General features: G+C 40.6%; 2 protein-coding genes across 3 annotated transcripts in view; one reads left to right on the top strand and one right to left on the bottom strand.

Annotated features, from left to right (window-relative positions):
* The window catches only part of LOC6610646 (cyclin-dependent kinase 14), an 88,995-nt gene extending 69,244 nt beyond the window's left edge, over positions 1–19,751 (bottom strand). The window contains exons 1-2 of one of the 2 annotated variants that reach the window (XM_002035177.2): positions 19,590–19,751; positions 18,709–19,001 (exon numbers count right to left, since the gene is read on the bottom strand). In XM_002035177.2, the coding sequence (XP_002035213.2) occupies positions 18,709–18,928 (220 nt within the window). In that variant the 5' untranslated portion in view covers positions 18,929–19,001; positions 19,590–19,751. Of the gene's footprint in view, positions 1–18,708 lie in introns of both variants that reach the window. The other variant, XM_032717313.1, reaches the window with a different exon arrangement.
* A 2,943-nt stretch (positions 19,752–22,694) lies between these two features.
* On the top strand, positions 22,695–24,361 carry LOC6610645 (20-hydroxyecdysone protein). Its single transcript, XM_002035176.2, has one exon. The coding sequence runs from the start codon at positions 22,778–22,780 to the stop codon at positions 24,137–24,139; it is 1,362 nt and encodes a 453-aa protein (XP_002035212.1). The 5' UTR covers positions 22,695–22,777; the 3' UTR covers positions 24,140–24,361.
* The last annotated feature ends 88 nt before the right edge of the window (positions 24,362–24,449 follow it).

Below are 24,449 nucleotides of genomic sequence, written 5' to 3'. Positions count from 1 at the left end.
GAAAATGGGGTCTTTGTTCCTGCAAGAAAAGGCAGCGATTGCACAATGAACGGTTTTAAATTGCATTTTATTTAATTAAGCTGAAGGCATAAAAGAAGAAATTGAGACAGGCGGAGTTGGGAAATATTCTTAAGAAGTTTTCCTTATTTTCTTTAAACAAGTGAAGTTCCACAACTTCTTCTGGGTCTGCGCTAAAGATTTGTTTTGTGGGATCGCTGAATCTGCTTGCGACTGAGCAAAAAGTTAATAGGGAAAGGCAAATATAAAAACTTTGATCTGAACAAGGTAGAGTCAACAATGAATTAGCAATGTCTGAAAAGAATTATTGCAAACTCTTTCTTTAAAAAACTTTAGAGCGCTCGACTTTTTATAAATCATCAAGAAAGTAATCCTAACTAATTGTACACAACCATAGAATCTGTAATGGTCGTTTAGTGTTGCAAAACTCATATTGAATTAGTCTGTCTCTGTTACATACTTTGTTTAGCTAAATCTTAAACTCTTTTCTCAAAAACCTTGCGTTGTATTACACGTTAAGCAAATAGTAAAGATAGCTCGGTCCTCTCATTTCCCTCAGTTTTTCTCTTTTTCCTCTCTAAGGTCGCGTTAGACGAGGCGAGTCCCCGAACTAGCATTAAAGTTACATAATAAAACTAATAATAATTATCAACGCCATTGTCGGGACATCAACAGAATAGCAAACCAAAACAAATACAAAAGAGGCGAATAAAAACCAGAGAATAGAGAATAGAAACGTGAAGTGTAAGTGGAGAGAATCGGATGACAAATACACGGTAAGAAATTCACTCTACAACTTCAATTGTCGAACTAATCAAGATCAAGGTCTAGAAGAAGACACTATCTGATATATATACATGTATACATTTTTAGGTATATATTTTTCTCTGTGCAGCCACTAAAACCAACTTTTCTCTTGTTGGTGTTTGGTGACATGGTCTAAAAGAACAACAACTAGAACAAGCGAACCGGCAGCAGTTACACCATTTGCTTGTTGTCGAGGTCCTGGCAGAACTCCCTCTCCTTTTTCGCCATTTCTCATCTCGGCTGAGGATGCTGGGAATCCCGATTCTGGATGGCTTCGCCTGCCCATCATCATTGCCATTGTCTCCTGGCAACAACAACCAGAGAATCAGCCACAATGAGCGGCGCAAATGGCAACCAGGACAATAAAATGTCATAATGAAAGTTTTCCTTTTTTAATGGTATAGAAAGAGCGCAGACGAGCGACGAACGGCATTTTGGAGGGTTATAAATGGGACAGACTAATGGGTTTGTTGCCTGCTCTATATGGCGGTTATGGCCGACTAGTTTATGGCGAGTTTAGTCTCGTGTTTCTCAGCATGTTTGTCCTTGACAATGGACTCGAAAGGCTTACCAGAGTATGGTGTATTTAAGATAGATGAGTGATTCAGTTTCGCCAAGGGAATAGGAACTTACCTGGAATAAAAAATGGAATAGCATTATTAAATAATTTTATCATTTAAGTGCAGTACATATAATTATAACTTAAGGTAGCAACTTACAGTAATGTGTTACAACTCACTTAAACTGAAATTGCCACTTAACCCTTTAATTAATTGAAAATGCTTTGAATTTCTTCTCTGATTGTTTAAAGTGATTCTATTAATTAATGCCATAAATTCTGTTCAATTTATATTCACACATTTCAATGCATTTCCTTTGTGAATTCCAGTAGCCTCGCAATGGGCGTTAAAAGCATTTTATTACTGAATAAGAATTAAATTACTTAACCCTAATTAGTATTGGCATGACAGTGAGTAACTGAAACTGCAACTGCTACTGTTAACTGTGAAAATTTCGCAGTTGATTAATAATGAAAAGGCAGCCCGAGTTTAGTCATGCAACACGACTTGCAGAAGTCTTCTTTCCGCAGCTAACCTCCAGTTTTGGCTTAGTTCGTCGTCGGTTTGGTTTTTCCATCTTGGAGTCCCAAGTCTGCGACTGCCTTCACATCAATTAGTGGTTTCATGTTGTGCATGACAGGCAAAGTTGCTCTCAAGATTTATATCAAGCATATGTATAACTTCCTTTACGATTCGCAGCTATCATTTTTAAACTACACCGCACGAAAAGAATTTTAGTAGTATTTTATTACCATAGGGGCAAATCAGAAGGCTAGGCTAGTAAAGTTCGTATTTTGAAAAGTATATACCCTTTAAAGTGATTTTCTTTTCTTTTATAAATATAAGGAAACTATTTTATTAACCAATATTTTTCGAGTGTAAGGGTTGCATGTTGCCTTGGCACTCAAGGACTGCATTTTGCGCCTCAGACGAGGCTGTCGTTCATCAACGTCTTTTCCCAAGGAGCGTTCGTCTTCGTCTTCATTTTCATCACTGGAATCCCTGAACCTCCAGTACTTTCTTATCTTTGTGTTCAATTTTTCGGGACTCACAGGTGTTGCACACCGTCTGCGATTCCACCTGATAGACAAAGTGTGAAATGAGTAATGCAAATTGCAGGCAAAGGAGCAGCCAGAGGAGCTGCCAAAGGAGCTGCCAAAGGATGTGCCTCAACGAAGTGTTATGGAGCAGACATTTGCATATGTAGACCAGTGCATCCTCCTCTTGCCAATTTGGTAGGTCTGGAGTTTTTGGTTAGTTAGTCAGTCACTTTGGCTGCGTTTTGCAGCTGTCATGCATATGGAAGTAGGTCGTAAATCTCTGCCACCTTCGGCTGCCTGCAACGCTGATTCCCATTGCCTTTGCATATTTGATGAATGCGAGCATGGGGGTGTGACGCCCTTTTGATTAATAACTGCAAATTGCGATAATAGTTCACATGATTTGCTCAGTCTTCTATTTATGTACGTCTGTTGATTGTGTGAGCCATGGGAAAAGGCGAAATATGACGCCTGTATGGTGTGAAAATTAGGAGATGCTTGTGATGCAAGCGGGAAAATAAATCAAAAGCTAGCCAAGTGAGAGATTTGTAGGTGGTATCGGAAGTCGTAAATGAAAGATAAAACTGCTTTACAATGCAATTATCATGCAATGTGCTATAAAGAAAAATGACAAAGTATTTGATAGCATTCTTAGCTCTTTGTTTTTCAATTTTTATCTGCCCATTGTTGTCTCACGTTCGTAAAACAATATTAAGATATTTCTTTGTCCCATTACCTATTTATTTAACCATTTTTCCAGGCCCTGCTGCTGTCCGTTCGTAGTGTCTTTAAGCCGCAAAAACTGTGTCAGTTCACTGGTTCAATATTGGCACAATCGACCCACAATCCGCAAAACCTTCAACATCCAGCTCAACCTCAAGCCACCACCCATTCATCCATACATCCGTCCATTCGGCTTTCTCCTGGCTTGGCAATCATAATTGGTTGGACAATTTGCCTTGGGCAAACATTTACAATATTTTACATGTCGGACGGCTTCCATGACCTCCTCTTTTAGTCCTCCGGTCCACCTTCCCTCGCCCCTCTCGATACTTTTTAATTGAATAAAGTGCACTTTGAACCAGCCAACCCAAAAATGCCCCTAGGCTACACGCCCAACCAACTTGTGACACTTTCATTGTGTAAAATGTCCTGCAAAGGAGTAAAGCGAAAGCGAATGCACTGAGAGAAAAAGGATTTTAAAAAAGCATCTACAAGCTTTTATTATTGTAAACGCCCTCAAAACATTTTGTGGTATTTTATATTTTTTTTAGATATATTTATTAGTGTGGCATTTAATGTATATTGCCTTAAATATATGTACACAATTTTATAGATAATATATGTTTTTTTCTTAGTGCATAAGAAAGTAGAGAAACGGAAGGCATGACCAAATGAAGCATGAGAAGTGAGAGAATCGTGCGACAAGCAATTTTTCTGGTAATAAAAGTGCGCCAATAACCCACTGCACTTTGCAGCACTCCACCCAAAAAACCCCACCACCCTTTTCCCCCAAAGAAGCCCCAACTCCCTTTAAGGCCTATACCATACACTTGCCATACATAAAAAGTCAAGGAAAAAGGAGGCGTTTAGATTGAGTTGTGTGTAGGCCACTCTGCTGATGCCCCAGCCCGTATCCATTCATTTCTGTTAATTTATTGCCCTGTGATAGCCAAATATGGCCAAAAGAGGGGATGAGGGGGCGGAAGCTGTCTAACTGGCGAGGTGGAAAGTGGGTGGTGGTGGCGAAAGGAAGCGGAGGAGCAGGGGAAAACCATTGCACGTCGCAAGTGCCAATGCTTAAAACTTTTTGCTACGTGACTCGACAAGTGGCCAAGAAAGGGGATGAAGGCGTGCGGGGTGAAAAGAGGGGAACCTGGAGGTTCTGGCCAATACGTGGCTCAAATATGCACGCACGCACACCAAGGCACACAATACAGTGAGAAAAAAAGCAGGCAATATGTTATAAATTAAATTACAAGCTCTACATCTGCAACAGTTATAATACAAGATGTTCATAAGATTTTTAACTAATTTTTGTGGGAAACTGAAGACCTGACTGTATTATTTTCTTCAACCTAGCTAAATCTCTTAAAAGTCCAAAAATTGTTATTAGTAAAATTTATATTTAAAGGGTTTGTATTATATACATTCACTTCATACACAATTTTATTTTTAGTGGCCAACTTCAGCCGTCTGTTGCCATCTTCGTGATTTCTTCTTTTCTTGGCCCGCCTAATTTCTTCCCGCAGCATCTCCACCCGCACTCACATAGATACTCACGCACACACATGCACTTGCCGGCAGACACCGACACGCATACACATACATAAAAATCAGGTCATGTTCGCTGCTCAAAGTAATGGAATTTGTAATGCGTTCTCCCGCTTTTCCGACCCTGTTTTTCCGCCCAGCCATCCCCCCCTTTGATTGCCGCGGAATGTCGTTTTGTGTGCTCGTCTTCGTCTTGGTTTTCCCTCGCTCCCTACCGCTTTTCCCCAACTTTTCCATACCCCTTCCGACCCACCCGAAAAAGAAGAAGCTCTTTCCCAATTCCCCCACTCTTTCCCATGCTCGATTTTGCGTGCCCGTCGTTGCAAATTAACTTCTTCTGCTCCACGGAGAGGTGGAAAATGGAGTGGGGGGTGGTTGGAAAAGTGGGTTGGTATCTGGAGATACAGCAAAATTCGCCTGTCAATGCTCAAGTGGCAGGGCCAGAGTAGAAACTTCAGTAGCTCCGCTTGTTTGCCATTATTAACAATCTTTGTTGCCATTTTGTGCGGAGACTGCCATGTGTTTCAGCCACCTTGCCACGCCCCCCATCGCCCCTCTTACGCAAATGTATTCAATTAGTTAACTGAAGAAAAATTACATCATTAGCTGGAAGTTCGAGGGGAAGGACAACGACAGGAAGCGCTCAGAAGGTTTATTAAAATTAATAATTGTCCTGGCCTGACATTAGATGGAAATGGTGATAAGGAGGGGCGAAGATGTCCTGGGAATGGAAATTCTTTGTGATAATAATAGAAATTTAATAGACTAGTAGCCAATGATGAAAGGAAGTGATTCAGGGGGGCAAGGAAATAATTAAAACTTTTGTTTTATTGGAAGCTTCAAAGGACTTCAATATAAAAATGAGCATATTGGGTATTAAAATAATCAATAATTAAGGCAACTTTTAATCTCAGCCTATTACTATTATTACTTTGCACAGGTTAGAGAATGTTAGGGCATAAACCCAGTTTCTTGCCACTTTTTTCTTTACAAACATCTTTATTATACATAGTTTATCACACCAAACTCGATTTTATGTCCACCCAATTTGTATTCGTATCAACTTCATTGTGGTTTCACTTCAAACTTGATCAAGCCAAGTTCTTGTCAGCTTCAGCTGACTTTCATCATAATTTAATTAAATTGTGTGAATGGAGGACTTCCCCGTCCGTCCTTTGTGGTGTCCTTCAGTAAGTTCTAGTCAATCGAGCGACACAGGCTCTGGGGCTCTTCATTATTTGGGTCATATTGGAGTGAAAATTTCGCACAAGAAAAAAACTTTTCAATTGGCCTAATGACGAGAAACTTCCTGGCACAAGCACTTGACTCTCGACTGGCTGGCAAATTGGCCAGCAAAATGAGCAAAAACTTAGTAAAAGTCGATATTCCCCTACTACGCCCACTACTCCGCCAATTGCATTCACGTACGACGAAGTTTCGGCGTTTGGCAAAATGTTTTAAAAATACCAAAATGCAAGTGCGGAGAGCACCAAGGAAATTAGGAAAACAAACAAACAAACATGCAGGCAAACAACAAGAACCACGAAAACAAACCAAAAATGTTGCATTCCATTGCTGGGCAAAAAGTTTTCTATTTTCACACATTCGTTGGCCAAAATCCAAGAACTATAACTGAAATATGCAACTTATATGTGATTTTTTTTATATCTATATCCAATGTGGCATCGAAAAGCGCGCAAAGTGCTGGGAAATTGTGGCAGGAGCTCGCCAAGAAATAAATGGGAAAGGGTGGTTGGAGTTTTTGGCAAATAATATGTGAGAAATAACCGAAAGTAGACCAACAATATATAAAAATGCATCTCACATTATGCAGTGACTTAAATAAAAGGTACATAGAGCATGAAGTAAATTCTAAAATTGTGGTTATGGTAAATCTTAGGGATAAACTATTCTTTGTGCAACATCTTTAACTTTCTGTTTTTAAACTTTCTAATAATTTCCGTGGTAATTCCACCAAAATATTAACACATCCTCTCTGTCCATATTTATTCCTCATTTGTACATAAATAACCTAGATTTTCCAATCACTCTTCTCAATCTTAGTTGATCCTGCCGTGCTTAAATTTCGATTCTTGGCACTCAACCCAATGGGGAATACTATTTCCCGGTCATTAGGATTTGCGCTCAAAATGCAATATGCAATCACGAAACCACAAAGCTATGGCCCCATCTAAATCAGTCGAATGGAGCCCCATGATCAGACAACTCGAAAAGTGGCAGACAAAGTCACACAGACGCATCTGCTTAGCATATCAATGTGGCGCGATTTGCATTTAGAGCTGCCACCAACACAGATATTAGCACCATTTTGGTTGGGGGTGCCACCGAAAAGTCTTAGGTGTTTGTTATTTATGCGTCTGTTTGCACTAATTCCACTCGTACAGTGAGGCCACCTAAAAGAGGACGTTGGTATCCACAGCCAGACGATATGGACAAAGGTCAGTGAGCAGAGAAAGAAGTCCGTGTGACGTCCGTGAAGTGACAGTCTGCAGACTTAAACGGGCTTATCACAAATTCTAATTGAAATCACCGAAAGAAAAACAAAAGCAACGAAAGTGAAATATAAATTGAATTACATATTTTATGCAAACAAAGCCAGGCGGACGTACCGGATGGTAACCCTTTACCCCGCACACTTTAACCCCATTCAGGGTGATTTGCCAAAAACTTTTGCTTCGTGTCAACATGACGCCCCATGCGGTGTCCACAAGGACACTCGAAAAAAAACTATAAGAATATTGGTGAAAGTTCGAAAAAATCGAATAATACTAGAATATTTTTAAAAAAATATATGCTCATCTTACGGCAACAGTTTATTATTATTATTTAGTAAAAACAAGCTGTTTTTTCTGACTTAGACATGAGAATTTTCCTCAGTGATCTTGCAGATTGTAGCACTTCCTTTGAGGGAGTAAAAGTCAAAAAAAGCCGCAACATCTCCTCTCCACTTGAAAAACCTTCTACGCCAACATATGTCCTTGTTTATTAAATAGTTTCAGCGCAAATCCTTTGGCACTTGCTTGTGCCTTGTTGGAGATTATTGTACACGCTGATCTCCAGGACAACCCTTCTAGTCTTGTCCATCAATTAGTGCAGGGTGCAACTATTTCTATGGCTTACGGAGCAGTTTGTAACAAATCCAAGGACTTTGTTCAGTTGTCCACAGCGTCAGGGATTATTTTAAGCTATTTTTTGTTAACTGCAACTTGACAATGTTGCTACTTTGGGATTTCTGCTCACGTAGTTGACATAAATTGAAAGTGCAGCAGAGGTAAAAGTAAGCAGAAAGCAAACAGTATTATATTTGGAGAGGTACTTGAAAAGCTACTAAGAAAAAAGCAAATTATACATATACATTTTAAAACATTCAAACGCTTCCAGCGAATGATTGCAACGAATCCCATTCAAAATGGCATCAAACCTCAGCAGGCATATGATAATTACGCACGAGTTCTCGCCTGTGTTCTTTATCTAGCAACACCTTTCACATGAAGAAAAGAAAAAAGGAATAAATTTAATAAAAATCAGATATATACATATCTGCATAATTTCGGAGACAACGTGAGGCGACTGACAAAGCTCTATTTGCATAGACAGAAATAACAGCTTAATAATCAAATCAAATCAAGTCAGAATAGAGTGCAAAATCAAATTAAATTTTGCTGCATATGGAAATATTTTACCCAACTAATTCAATTAACAGCACAATGCAAAAAGGGCGAAATATATATGGTGTGTCTGAAAGGATATTCCTTTTGTCGGGCTGGCCGGGAATCACGACGAAAAGACGGTCGGGTCCTTGCCCTCGACTCGATCAATGGGCCGCAGGACAAAGGGGCCGAGGCCAAAAGGAGCCGGACCAAGGTAAAATTTCCGTATACAAAACACGCGCCACATGTGCAACTGCCAGCTCCCAAGAATGTGGTTTGGTGGCAGGATGTTGGTGCCGCTTGCCAGGACGCTGATGGTGACTCAAGAGCACTAAGCTCCAAGCGGTAACATCCGTTTTATAAACGCAATAGTTAGAAACCCGAGCCCTAAGCCAACTGGCAGTGGTGGAAAATGTGGTATATAAGCACTTCAAGGGGGTAAATTAGGTTGTGCACCTCAGAAATAACATTGGTATCCATTTTTTTGGTTTCGGAAAGTATTTAAGTGCCGCATTATAATAAGAAATCAAACAATACCAATATTTAATTAGAAGTATCACTTGAACAGTACGAGTATGAAGTAAATATCCCACGATGGGCGCCAATTTTAGTCGCTATGCTTTTAAATACACATACACATACATGCTATGCAATCACTAGAATTTACTACTTTGAAATAAATTTAAATATATAATAAACATATTGTAGCCATAAAATGCATTTTCAGTTTTTCCCTGTCAACCTTGAACCACAGTGCAACTTCTTTTCACATCAGGCCAGAGGACCGAACGACCTGCCACACAAAACCTTGCCCAGGAGTCTGTGAACTCTCTGCTGGCTCAAGTTCCTGTGTGCCTGTGTGACAATTTTCCATGACCCCTTCCTGGCTTTTCCGAGCGCCTCGTTCCCTCCGCCAACCCCATTTCTCCATCATCTTTTGTGCGCTATTTTCACGCTTTTACGCCGCAATTGTTGTGGCAACGTGAAGCGCAGAAGGAACTGCATTGAATGAGAAAAGCGAGCGACTTTGCCTAACCATATGAAAGATGACTTTAAAACTAACCTACAATTGCCCAGCAGCCAACGATTTGATGGAGTTTCATTGTGGCCACAGTTTGAGAGCGATTGCGAGCAGGAAGTCTATTTAGGCCGGCGTCTATTGTGTGGAGGTCACTGAATTTGTGTGCTTTATGCCAAAGTTCATGAACTTTTTCGATGGCAAACAAACCAAACGAGACAAGCCCCCAATCGAACGCCGAAAGGCGGGAAAACTCATTAACAAATTGCAGAAAGTGTTTGTTGTCAAGCCAATCTACCCCACCTGACCATGACGTGAATAGGAGAGCAGTTGTGCACCAGAGACAATCGCAGAATACTCAGACATGCTCCACATTTGTCTCGGGTTAACATGTCACGAAGTCGCCACGTCACGACTATGACAACATTGATGAGGACGGGGACTGGGCATGGGATGGGCCATTCTGAGGGGCGGGGGGATGTGATGCGCAGCGCCTGATGGAACACTTAGAAGCCATTAATAACTGGGTTATGTAATCGAGACAAGAACCTAGTGAATGACGGGCCAAGAGCCACATAGAGATGGAGCCACGGCAAGCGAAGCGAGGGAGGTCAAGAGAAAGCTGGCTGCGGTTGTCAATGGATGAATGTGGAGCACTCAATTGTCAGTGTACACTGAAAAGGCTTCCTTGGAGAATTACTATAAGGTAATTACAGAGTGGCGCCAACGGAGTGTGGATTGTTGAATTATTTAATATTTTAATTATGAAGATTTGTACTGTAATACACGACCAATATAATTTATAACATAGCTCTACTTTGTTTTCATCTCCTTGGAGTGCACAATTCACCGCGTTTCATGCAAAGGTAACCAGTGACTGACACTTGATTGTCATAGGCTTTCGGTCTGACCACGTTACCTCCTCCTCCACCGCCTGTGGCTTCGACTGCCCACATCCACGTTGCGTGATATTCCATCAAATCAGGAGTTCCCGTTACGACGACAATTTCAATTTCGATTGCCAGGCCACGGAGTGTGACAAGTGTCAACAATTATCAAGTATACGCCACCTGATCACGACTGCATCCAACCAACCTGCAACACCAAAGTCCCAAGCCCCCTTCTGCATGACACACGTGCGTCAATTGCCACCGAATTAATTGAGCGCACTCATGAGACTGTCAATTAGCAGAGTGAAGCAAATTTATGGCGCACAGCAAGCAAAATGTAACAGAAAAAAAAGATTCGAATAAATTCGAATGAAGACATATCAATAGGCAAATAAATGGTATACGCAAACGGAACATCAAATCGCTCTGTCAATTTGTTAGGTCGAGCAGAAAACGCGTGTCTAGCCCATAAAAAAGATGCTAACAAAAATTGCCAACGAAGAAATATGATAGAATAAGAAAAAAGAAAGGAAAGGAAAAAATACAAGATACTTTTGTGAAGAGCAAGAGAATGTCAAAAATTAGCAACGAAAATAAATGAGCCTCGAGAGATAGAAAAAGAAACATTCTATAGAGAAAAGAAAACTTTTCGTGAAGTTTATTATTATTTTTTCTGCCCTTCCGTCCAACTCTTTATACATTCCGCTTTGCTCGGCCAACAAAAGAAACCAGAGAAGTGGACCGCGCAAAAAAATTTATTAAAAACTTGTCGCCAATTTTGACAACAATTTGCAATTTAGCCCTCCTCCTACTCGGCAAGTTTTTGAAGGCATCTTAATGATGGCTAATTAAAAATCTCAACTGCCACAAAGTTACGGTGTCAATTTTTTCATTTTTTTATCCGCGAAGCTGAAATAAAAAACGAAGAAAATATAAAACCAGATAAGTCTGTCATGGCAATTAAACAAAATCATGTTGTGCTGTATCGCTTTGTGTTTGTTTGGAAAACAAAAGATTGTTTCGGCCGCGTTTAAAAATAGCTCGTTGAGATGGCCAAAAATATCCCAAAGTATCTTGAAGATATGTGCTGCGGCATGCGGATAGACAGACAGCCAGTCAGACAAGTGCTTTTGTTATATTTCGAATGGAAATTCTCGGGCAGCAGCTGAAAGCAAAAGTTCCCGTCGCCACTGCCATTGCCCACTCATTTTCCTAGGAAATCGAGGGAGGAAAATTTTGGTGGGGGTTTCTGGCGGAAAAGGAAGCCACAAACAAATTGCTGCCTCCCAAATGACAGCTGTAGAGGAACAATTGCATCCCACAAAACACTCGGCTGCGTGTCTATAGAACTGAGAAATCTGAATTGACAACGGAAAGTCAATAAATACTCAGCTATGCAAATACCCTAAGAAAATCAGGAAAATTACTAAATAAATATATGAACAAGTATGCAGTTGGTTCCTCTGATTGTTTTTAAGTGATTTAAAGCAACATATTAAGATAATTGACAGAAAGTAAGACAAGTCTAAGATCTTGGGTTGAAAAATGTTACCTTTTTATTGTTATTATGGAAAAAAAAATAAATCTTTGTATACTAACTTTCTTATTTTTAAACAAGAAAGCACTTTAAAAGGCAAATTCGTCAACCAAAAACCAACGTCGAGTTTGTTTCTATACAAGGACATCTTTCCTTTTTGGCCAGCAAAAAAAAGGAAAAAACAAAAACCAAAAGTAAGCGAAGAGAAAAAACAGCAACACAATAACAAACAAAAAATGGCATAATAGGCTTTGTGGGCGTGGCTACGAAGTGGGCGGTGGGGAAAAGCGCAATCAAGCGTTTCTAGATAGTTTTGCTGGGAAACAAAAAAAAAAATACAACAACTTTTCTACTACAATGCTTACAAAATACTAACAACAAAGAGACTTTACACCCGCCCCGAGAAAAAACGTAAAAAATCATAAAAATTCCAACGAATACGAGTGGATAAAACGCAATGCTCATAAAAATGGTTACGCACATTGAGCAAAGGCGGCATGTGTGCGAGCCCCAAGGATCTCCGGAAAAAAGGACCCACACCTGAATCAAATCCCCCCACCCGGCCGGAAAGGCACCTTCTGTTGCCGTATGCAAAAATTGAAAAAATACAAATTTCCTTTTACAGTTTTCCATTGCTTTCCTCTTACTCTCGATATAGTATTTTTTTTTTTTGGCAGAGCCTGCAATTGGCAGTTAAGTTAAATGAGAATTGTAGCCTTGCGAGAAAATTGTATACAAACCGAAATAAATATAAATTATAAATGCGATATAAAGGCGAGCTAGATGAGCTGGCTACAGAGACGAAAATTGTACATTTGCATTTAATTAACGTTCATTAAATATTTACAAATTGCGGTAAATTACCGCAAAATGTTTTGGGGATGCATTTGAAAATGGTGTGAATACTGGCGATGCACAAATGTGGGAAGCACAGTAAGTGCATCTGACTCGTTCTCACTATGTGCATCTATGTGCCAAACCATGGTAGGGTGGTCTATATTTTTGAAAATGGAATAATAACCTTTTAAGTTAAAGCACTTCATTTTTTTCTTTTTTAAACGCTTTTAATATTCTTTTAATAAGTACTCTTTCTTGTTTTATTTTTTCATAAACAATAACAAATTTATTTAATATTTTACTGCAACTTCCCTAAAATCTTTTTCTCAGTAATTCAAAATTTCTGGTTGCAGCACACCCTACCGATTGTGTTTGAATACCTAAGTGAGTGTGTCCGGTGCACTTCACATTCTGCGGTGCCATTCGGTTCGGGGCGTGCGAATTTTCGGTACTATTTGGTTCGATTTGATGCGTGTTCCGCTGCGGTTGGCACTTGAAACCGTCATAGATGTTGGACATGGGTCGTTCGATGGGTCGTTGGGGGTCAATAGGTTGGGGGCCGACTGTGGGCAGTCACAGTGGTCAGAGTTGTTTGAAATTTCGGTTTACATTATGGTATTTGCGGTGAAAGAACCTCCAACGGGCGAGAAGTCAATAGTAAATACTGTGAAATAAAGTTCAAGGAGCAATTGGAAGGGTTTTTTAAGCTGCAGCAAGTTAACGAAGTGCACAAGAAATTTGGAAGTAATTTGAGAAGTTTTTAATCGATTTTGTCCATTCGTTACAAGTTTAATTAGTTCCAGGAGATGAGCAGATGCAATTGGCAACTGCAGCTTCTGCCGAAGGTGGAATAAATCAATCAGTGTCCCTGGCAGGTGATCAAATAAATTACATTTCTCAATCATTGCGGGGAAGCCGTAACGGAGACAAAGGCCATAAACCACTTTCGACTCAGAGCCATAGTAATTGCCATGAGCGAGCAGATTTTCCGGCCCATTTGCTGGCTGTGCGTCAATGGCGAATGGCTAACTTAATTTGCAAAATATGCAAAACTTAATAATAAATACGGAATTTTGGTACGCCGCGCATTGCAATCGATTCGCCACTCAAACGGATTGCAATGGAAATGAAAAAATGCAAAAGGAAGCACAAACAAAACCGAATTGCGAGTTTCCCATTTTGGCTCAACGATTTTTCCTCTTTATTTCCTTCATTTTTTTTTTATTTTTTTTTTTTGTAAATTGTGCTCGATGACAGGCAAAACGAGGCGAGCGACAATTAAAAGCGAAATAAAAACAAAAATTGAGAGAAATTGTTAGGCGATGATGTCCGAGATGATTCCGCACGATACGTCACAGAACATTCAGCGTTATTCGAGTGGAAACTGTGCTTCACCTAATGAGAGGGGGTATGCCCCCCAAAAAAGGGGGCACGGTCTGTGGATTCCTTGGGTCGGAGATCTTGGGTCTATAAGTGTGAGTCATGCTCACGAATTCGTGATATGGAACCAGGTTTTGGTCACTGGAAAGGAATGTGGCACCAGAAAAGTTACTTAAGTTATAAAGTTTTTTCAATATTCATATGTATTCGAAAAATATTAGAAAGAACTAAGGTACTTTAAGTAAAAAATCAAATTACTTCTGGTCACGTTTCCATCACTAATCGGAAGGACTCGAGCAACAAACCGACTGAAAGCAAACAAATTTTATGCGACCACGCGCCATTTGATTTCCCTCAAAAAGGGCGAAAACCAACGAAGTAAAGTTAAGTGGAAATTCAAATGGAAATACTTGAAGCAGTTGCATCGACCAGTTTATCAAAAAGATGCTCCCGAAAGATTTTGCCCCCTCGAGTTATGCATTTCTTTCTAATGAACTCCGGGCCTTTCAGCGCTTTCTTCAGTTCCATTTCTTTTATATCTTTCTTTTTTTTGGCTCTTTCGAGCAATGAAAATCGTAATGAAGCGGGGAACATTAAACAGAACGCCAGAATGGACGCAGACGATTTTGGAATGGGTTGAGGTGAATTTTATGCGCGTAATTAGCAGCAATTAGGGCGGCGGGGGCGGATATTCAATATTCGGTAAACAGAGCTTAACATGGACTTCAGGCCATTCATTAAAGTCTGACAGCAAATTACACTTTTTTCCCTGCGTTCGCCTTCTTGTATCTGTTTTTTTTATTCACACGCCTCGAATGGCATTTGCGAAATGTAAATTACGCTAAGCAAATTAGCGCGGAAGCACCAAAGTGCAAGAAAAGAAAAAACACAAAATATAAAAAATAAAAAAATGGGAAAAAACAGGGAAACTAAGTGAGGTGTGCGCCAGGGAAATTCAAGACAAATTAGCTGGGAAATGGAGGAGATACAAACGTGTGTACAATAATGCACCATGCGGGTGCACAATGCCAAATGAGCTGCGAACTTTGGTGCAAGTAAGGAAACTAAATACCCTGAGTGGGAATAATTATGGAAATTTATTCTGTTGACTCACTTAACCAGGAAAGAAAGTGGAGAGGTCATGGAATGCCTTAAATGGGGTAAAAGATATTATTTTCGTGAATTAGTGGTTCAAAAGTCTCGTAGTTATCCCAGCAGAAGTGCAACAATGCACTTTTAAGGCATTCCGGTGGTCTTGAGCTGGGTTAACTTCTTGACACCTTCAAGTCGTTACAATTAAATTTGAAATATAACCGGGGCGCAGGCTGTGCACTCGCAGCCTCTGAAGGCCCAGTTAAGTTGTTAGAATGCACAATAAACTCATTCATAAGTCTGGCGTAAAGTCTCACAGCAATTTAGCCAAAGTCTTCACACCGCGACTGACTTGCCCACAAATCAAATTGCAATCCCCAAGAGCCGGCGCGAAAACAGAGATGGTTTGAATGTGGCTGGGTTACAGTGATGCACTCAAAGAAAATATTATAAGTATCTAGAAAATTATAGGCTAAATAGGATAGGATATGACATTTTTCAGTGTTGCACAACGAACTCGGAAAACTTTAATCAAAATCAACTCAGAAAAATTAGTAGGTACCAATCAGTTTCCCAGCAATATCTATCAACTATATCTTAATACTATACTATATACTATCAAGTTAATACATTTAAAGTTAATGTTCCTTTATTTTAGTAGTGTTGTGGGGGGCAACAGGAAGCGCGCTGAGCAGAGCGACACCTGGCCGCTTCGCTTATGCCAAACTGCCACTCCAGGCGTGGCTGGGAAAGCGGGAAAAGCGACAGGGGGCGATGGTCGGTGGGCAATTGAAAAATGACGCCTGCCCAGCCGGTGGAAATGCATTCGGCAAATGAAGCCGGCCCAGAAACACGTGAAGCGAGCAAACAAGACACAAAAAGGGAGCAGCGGCAGCTGTGGGAATTCAGTTTGAATGTGACCGATATGTCAATATGCCAACTGCTGTTTGAGTTTATTTTTTTCCGCTCTTCTCTATTTGTTGCCCACTATGGTTTATTAGCGATCCACTAATTGCAAAAATTTGCTTCGCATTTATCCGGCGAGCCAACGGCAAATAAAAAGGCCAGCAGAGAGCACGCTTGTGTGGTTTTGCTGCTTTGTGATCATTAAATATTTGAAAATTAAAAAAAACGTTGTTATCAGCGATTTGGGCGCAGGTAACAGGTAACCGACCTGATGCTGAAATAAAATTATAGAGCATTTCGTGTTGACCCACAGCTTTAGGCACTAATTGAAAATGGGTTGGAGAGAAGTGTAAAAAAACATGCTGTTTGTTTTATTTTATTTGCCATGGGTAAAGTTGCAATTGCCGCGATAAGCAGCAAAATCACAACTGATAAAAGAAATAAGAGTCAAATGAATAAACAGCACAGCCAAACAGAAAAATGTTATGTAAATAGTAGTAATCAGATAAGGGAAAGAGTGAGCTGATAAAGGAGTTTTTCCTTACTCCAGTTGATAACTTAATAAAGGGGATATATGAGGATATATGAGAAGAAACTGCATTTGATACTCACGAATACATAGTATTGAATAATAAATATTTGAACAAGATGCGTTGCCACAGTGCAGTGTATTTTAAAATGCATTTTATTGTTGTCAGGTATACTCTAAATATTGACTATCACTTCTGCATACCTACGTATTGATTAAATTAAGTGAAAATTCCAAAGTCCACGTAATATGTGAGCCACTCAAATGAATCATGTTTCATGTGTCAATTGGCTTATCAAAGTTTCGCCTTTTGTTTTAGTTGATAAGAAATAACACAGAAAATGACTCCCAAAATGAGAATGTTGGGATACAAATGGCCAGCTAAAATTGGCACTGATATCTAAGCAAAAACAAGAAACTCTGAAAGAACAGCGACTAGATTTTTTGGCCAAGTTTTATGAACGAAAACCGTTAAGCGGCACCGTTAGCTTTGATTTAATTAGAAGATTTTTGTGGGCCTGCTACAGTTTATCAAGCCCCAAAGACAACACACGACTTCAGCATCAGACTGTGGCCATGGAGGGGATTTGGGCTCTGCAGTCGCTGGACTGATTCGTATGCTTCTCTCACTGGCTCTTAAAGCAGGTTTTCCATTTGGCCTTTGGCATAAGCCCCGCACTGAACTACTCAAGTCGCTCTCTATGTGTGTTTGGCTTTGTGTGCCAGTGTTTGGGGCACACAAATATGAATAAAAGGTACAGTGGATGCTCGCAAAGCGGAACAAAGAACATTGGTGCAGCGCCAACACTATGAAATAACCTTTATTCAGCTAAAAGGAGAGCCACTGTTACCGGAAATGCACACGAGCTCCACCTAGCGGCGGTTACAATTTCTTTGTTTTGGAAAGTTATTCAAATTAAGTAGTTCACCATACCCGATGACCACTGTTAAAGGTGTAGTAAAACATCGGGCAACGAGAAATATGCATGATGTTGTAGCTGCCGTTGTTTTTTGTGATTATTCCTCTCTTTTTTGCGGCTGCTGCGTGTAAAATCAATAAATTTGAGCGGGTTCAAGAGGTGACGACAACGTCGAAAATGCCTATGACCTTCAGGCCTCTAGCTGACCTTCGCCATGGCCCCATACCCCCTTGTTGCCCCCCGCCATGCTACCATTTTCCGCCTTGGCAATTAAATTTCGTATGTAATTTTTTACACTTTTTTTGCTGGCCGGCACTTCTTAATTATCGTTGTTAAGCTGGTTATGGTTTGTTTTGCTTTTGCTGCTTTGTTCCTCGCTTTTTGTTCAAATTTATTCCCCTCGGCCAGTGGCATTCATTAATTTCTTGCCATATTCGCTGCCCTCGCTTCGCTCTTTTGGTTATTGATATTAATAAAACTTTTCTGCTTTCCTCCGCCGCCCAAAAAGAAGTCCAAAACAAATCGGCCAGCAATCGTGGTTGCTCAACAAGTTACGTCAGATGCGTTGGTGGGGATTGCTGTTTCAGGGTCTTTCGCCCGGATCCCGGAATACAAAACAAAAGATTAAGCTTTGAGGGATTAGGATTACGGCCTTGTGTACCAGGCAAACAAATGTGCAAGTCTTTGGCGGAGCGCAGATAAGCGGGCGAATTATGGAATTTTAGCTGAAGATGAAAGAACCCTAATAATAAACGTTCCCAAATTTTAAAGATATTGTATGTTTCATTCCATAGTTTTGTAGCTATTCTTAAAACATAACCTTCCTTTAATTGCCTTTAAATGTCTGTCTTTCTTAGCCAAAAGCTATACTAATCTCTAGGTCGACCAACTAACTTTAGTTTAATTACACAGAGTGGCATTGACCGGAAACCTGCAATTTAAATTGTTCGTTCGCCTTGAACTTTAACCGACTTGCATCTCCGCTGCGGTTTTTTGTAGGCCAGCATTTACTGTTTCTTTTTAAATATTTTAAGGGCTAACATGTGATATTTTGGGTCATTGGCAGCGTATCTTTTACCCTTTATCTTGAAGATGGGATTCTACAACTTAATAGGTAGATATAGTTTCATAGTTTAGAGAGGGGATCGGGGTCACCAAGGAATTTCATGGATCCCTTTTTGATTGTTAACTACCTATTTCCCGTATATCCTTTTGAGTATATAACTCACCATCTTTAGCATTTGTTGCCCCCGTTGTTGTTGTTGTTGTGGTGGTGGCCATAGTTTTAGTTTTTGATTTTCTTGTTGCTGGTGTTGTGCAGGCAGAGGCCTCTGCCGACGTCGCTGCTCTGTAGAAAGCAGATGTTGTTGTTGCCGATGTGGATGTGGTTAGTTTTGTTGTTGTTGCTTCCACGGCGCCGGCAGCTGACAAACTTCGCGAGCAGTGCATTAGTCACCTGTTCTTTACAGGTGCAAGAAGTATAGGGGGTGGCAACTGGGTGGGCTTTGTATGCGTATGTCAGCTGATAGGGGGGAAAAACGCGAGATTTGTTAATCAGCGGGAAAATAGGCGAGGAGGTGGGGGTTTGCAGGGATTCCGTAAGCAGGAAGTGCACAAAATTAAAACCACATAAATTAAAAGTTATGAGCTAGTTTTGGTTATCTTATTGGTCAGAAGCGACTTTATTTATTTTAATTTAATTTAATTGGGATTTTGTATTTATTAATTTGTCGTGCTATTTTTGATCCATTGTCCACCATTTAGGTTTTAAGTTAACTTTCGTTACTTTTGGATATCAAATCTATATATTGATATTTTGGGCACTCTGCTGCTTCTCAACTTTTGGTTCACTTAATTGGGCAAGACTTTCTATTTAATATTTTTGCTTAGCACACTTGCAGCTGCCTTAATTTCTAATTGAATTTATCAAATTTATTTCTGTTATTATTTCGCTTGCTCTTTTGTTTTTATTTTATTTTTGTTGCATGTGCGTCGGTGTTTATGCATGTGTGCGCGCGTGTGTGTGTGCGTGCGTGTTTATGTGAGTGTTGGTGCACTGTGTGTTTGTTGTTGTTGCCAGTGACGCGTACGCGTGTTTTCTCGCTCGCACCTGCACGTTTTCACTGGCTCGATTAGTTGCCGCACGCTTCTAACGACCGCTGCACATGTTTTCGGTAATTTTACGCGATTATTTGTTTAGTTTCTTGTGCAATTTAACAATTGTTTTTTGACGGCGACTCGCGGAGCGAGCACGAATTTGGTCACACCACATCGCCAGTGTGGCCAGGCAGGGGTCAGCGCTAAAATACCAAGCGGTGCAGCTGAGAAATACCAAAACATATGGCTTTGCAGAAAATACTGCTGCTTTTAACAGCACGCCAGTAACAAACAGAATTCTGTTAGGAAAAAAATTTAATTTTATTAACTTAAATTCTAGAAAAACAATTCCAATTTCTCTAAATTCAAAGAAACAATTAGATTCTTATAAGCTTTTAATCGGAACGGAAAAGCCACCAGCTAGCAATCTTATAAGAACTAACAAGATGAAATCAAAGATTAACAGTACAGAATTATACAACTATCTGGCAAAGTCAACGTAATTTTTTCCACCTTCTGGCAGCCTTCTTTCAAAGTTTTTAAAACAAAAAAGTAACTGAATTCCCATTTTGCTTTTTAAAGATATGTGAATTGCAACTGAGGGTAAATAACAATTACAATAATATAAAATAGTTTCGTCTTTTTTATTTAGTTATATACCTTAAATGATATGGCCTACTAAAAAGTTCATATTAGTTAATAGAATTTTTTAGAGTTCTATAACTTTAATACAAAATGTTTTTGAGATATTTAACTTAAAAACAAAATATTTTTCTAGAGTTTCAAAGGGATAACTGACCTTGGCAGAAATTCGTTTACAATTATTCACTATTGTCTTGGGTCCAATCAATATATTTTTACAATTTGGCAAATATTTGTGACCTTGACAAGAAAATATGACACCAATATTTTGGCAACAACAATCGGCTTATTTTGATAAGTGAGGTAATTTCGGATGACGAAGATCGCCTGACTCTCCCACTCGCTCCCAGTTTTTTTGTAACATTTTGTTGCTGTTTTTGTCACCCACTTTGCATGGGTATTTATTTGTTTTTGATTTTTTTTAGTATTCCGCACGGTTGTTGAGTGAAAGTTGCCACCGTTTAGCGTAATGTGTGTTGTTGTTGCTGCTGCCACGCCCACTGCCCGCCCGCCTTATCGTCACCTGTCGCTAGATGTGAGTGAGGTGCTAATTCGACAGTCAATTGTGTAAAAAAGAGTACGGCTAGCAATTGCATAATATCAAAGCTGAAACCGAAACTCGAGCAAAAATATTTTGGGCGCCAGAGATCAGAGAAACAGAAGGCGATTAACCAACTCCAAGAAAAGCCATAAAAATCGACAGAACCGAAATGAGTTTTATTTTTTTTTTTTTGTAACTCGGGGGAAAACGTGTTCTTCCCATTGCCGAAATCAATTTTGTTGCAGAATTAAAAGCCACAAGCTGGGGTCATAAAATATCTGAAAGAGATCAGTTGTGAGATCCCAGAGTTCCAAGTCAATGTCCTTTGCAATCCACTTCGATCTTTGATGGCTCTTGATGCCCTCAAAAAAGGCATAATGAAATAGTCAGGCGATTAGTTTTATATTTAAACTTTAATAGCAATACTTGATAGCCACTTCTTGTATAATACAAATAGTATGCAATAGTTAAACTTATGACCCATTTCAAACTAATCCAATCATTACACTTTGTTATTTCTTAAATTGAAGGGTATTAAAACCCTGTTTTTTAAAATCAGTAAGTTGAATTTCATTCTTTTTTTATCATCTTTGGTTGTAAATCGTCTTGGCCCTTGCTGGTTTGGCCTGTTTGCAGACCTCTTGTTGGCCAAAAGGGCCACAGAACGAGTTCTGACCACCGATCGGGCTGCAAATGGATCGATCGATCCATCGATCACTATATGAAAGATACAAGTGGACAGGAGATAAGTTTTCCTTCTATGCACAGCGGCGTTTTCTCCATCAAACGTTTGACCCATTTAACTACATTTAAATAGGCTCATTTGCATAGAACACATTTGGAGCTTTGTTCGCCGGTCTTGTGGGCGTTTTGGTTCGGTTTCTGTGCATTTCTAATGAATTATTAACCCAGAACCGGGGGAAAACGCATCCCAGCGCTGCATCTTCCCTGCAGAGACAGTCGGTCCAAAGCTAATTGACTCTAAAAATAGCCGGAGCAGGTTTCTCCGTCCAGTCTGCGTCTGCATCACGACACTGCATTTAAGTCGGTCTGGGGAACGGGTTTCCATAGAAGACCAAAGATGCAAAGAGCTCAAGATTCAGCATCCAGTCAGCAGAACGGCCGATAGGTCCAAATGCGTTCCTACAAGAAGCGTTTAGCCAAACAAGAAAACCAGTAAAATCTGCTGATCAAATGTCGCTCCCTGGAAGCGAGTCAACAAGGAATGAGAGTGAAAAAGTGGAAAACCTGCGGAAAAGGGGAAGTGGCATGTACCAATCGATGAACAGAGACTAATCGCTGCACAGTTGGTCAATGTAAAATTGTTTGTAACCTTTAAAAACGTTTAGCAATAGATTTTTTCATGGATGTTTAGTTTATTCCAAGATTATCTTAGTTCAAAGTAAACACAGTTTGTAATCCTAAGACAACAAGATAGGTAAATTCCGGGTAACTACAGTCCTATATAAATATAAAAGTATTCAAAATTTTTAAAAGAGAAATTAAGAAACCTTATTTTCTTTTTGCCCAAAAATCCTTTCTTAGATAAAAATGATTAAACATTATTTTTTATATTTTCTTATTTATACTCGTGTAAATTCTGCTATATGCCTTGAGTAAAACAAACACTGATGGCCGATAAAACAAACATGATTGATGAGGGTCTTAACCCTTTTTGCTGTCCCAACGTCTTGGCCAATTACAAGTGCAGCTTCGTGGCCAAAAAGGCTTCTGATTCCCGATTCCTGTGCGCAATGCAAGACCAACTTGGTCCAGTTCAATGACACTCAGTGCAAGAATTGGCCAATACGATGGCACTGATACCACCATTTTCCCCAACTCCTGCTCATATCTTAGCCCTGTGTGCTTGTTTGTCTGCCAACAAAGTCGACGGCGACTGCGCAGCCGGCGGTTTGTATAAAATGCGATGGGCCTAAAGAAATTTCAAACAGTTGCGGCCGTGAGGCGCTAGTGAACGCATCTTGAATCGAAGGAGATATAGGAGTTAAGTCGCGATAATGAAGCCCGTTGCCTTGATCCTGGTCTTCCTGGCCATTAGCCAAGCCAGAGTGCTGAACTTGCCCAAGGAGGCGATCGATATTCCTGTGGCCATTGTCGAGGATAAGGAGCCGCCAGTAGCATTGTCTTTGGTCAAAGAGGAAGTTAAGGAGGAAGCTAAGCCAGAGGAAGTGAAACCAATTGCTCAAGAAGAAAAAGCCAAGGATCTCAAGGAGATAGTTAAGCCCGAAATCAAAGAGGAGCCTAAAGAAGATCTAAAGCCTGACATTAAAGAGGATCCAAATAAGAAGATTGAAGAACAGATCACCGAGTTGCTCAGTGTTAAGCCCCAGCAGCTAAGGGAAAAATCCCTGGAAACTGAAGAGAAGCCTCAGGAAATCAAGGAAGAAGTTCAGCAGCCAGAAATCAAAAAGGAGGCCACCGAAATCAAAGAGGAACCTGCTCAGAACATTCTGAAAGCTCTGCCAGCTGAAGAGACCGTCGTTGTGCCTGCCGAGGAACTTTCTCCGAATCCGGTCGAGCAGGAGCAGTCGGAAAACCAGGACGCCGCCCATCCTCAGGTCCGTCAAGCCACCCAGGCCACGCCCACCCAGCAGAGCACCACCCAGGGCAACTTTGTCCAGCAGTTGATCCAGAACTCTCCAATCGGTCAGTTCCTCAATCAGTTCCAGCCACAGCCAGCTGCTGCTGCTGCTCCAGCTCCAGCTCAAGTCCAGGCGGATGATGCCGCCGCTGCGGCTCCTGCAACTCCGGCTCCCACGGTGCCCGGTTTCCTAAATCCCCAGGCTGCCATCACCTCCGCCCAACAGGCCGTGCAAAATGCGGCACAGAGTGCCGTCAATGCCACCACCCAGGCCTTCCAGGGCATTCAGCAGTTCGCCAGCAACCTGGGCAACCAGTTCCAGAACACCCTGTCCAGCTTGACGGGCCAGCAGCAGCAGGCGGTGTCCACCACTCCGCGTCCACCAGGTCCCATCCAGCAGTTTGTCAACAATGTTTTCGGTGGCAACAACAATGCCACGGCTGCTGCTCCGCCTGCCCAGCAAAGTGGCAATCCTCTGCAGGGAATCATCAACTTCCTGGGCGGCAATCGTCCACAGAACGCACCAGCTGCCGCTCCAGCCACTCAGGCTCCAGAGAAGCCCGCCGTAGATGACAAAATCGATCCTGCCAAGGATGAGGTGGCTGAATACGTTCCGGAATCCGATAATGAGCTGCGTGCGAGTGGCGAAAACATTGATGATTCCTTCGAGGATGCTGGCGTTCCTTCCAACGAGGTCATTGTGGTCAACGACGATGCCGGCGAGGAGGGAAATGCTGTCCAGAATCATCCAGTGGCCACCGACGCAGTGGCTCTCTAATGGGTTAAGATGCCACTAATGCCATTAGTTAGCCCCACAAACCGACTGACGCCATTTTCGTCGACATTTTTCGATTCAAATTGAGAACGAAAAGGGAAAATGCTTCTTTAGTTTTCTAAGTGCATGCACCGCAATAAATTATTTATTTCATACTCAGCCCAGGAATTTGAATATACAAATGAGAGAACACAAATCATTAAATAAAACAAATAACTTATAATATTTAAAGAGTTTTTCAAATGGGTAAACAGGCGGCTCCGGTAAATGAAAAACCAATTCGAAGTTTATTCAAAAATTATCTCATATTTAT

Source organism: Drosophila sechellia, chromosome 3L (assembly GCF_004382195.2).
Source record: "Drosophila sechellia strain sech25 chromosome 3L, ASM438219v1, whole genome shotgun sequence".
Classification (NCBI taxonomy): domain Eukaryota; kingdom Metazoa; phylum Arthropoda; class Insecta; order Diptera; family Drosophilidae; genus Drosophila; species Drosophila sechellia.
This window is presented reverse-complemented; position numbering and strand designations above follow the sequence as displayed.

Bases quoted from the DNA above. Each gene is read 5' to 3' on its own strand.
- LOC6610645 (XM_002035176.2), top strand. From the start codon at position 22,778: ATGAAGCCCGTTGCCTTGATCCTGGTCTTCCTGGCCATTAGCCAAGCC.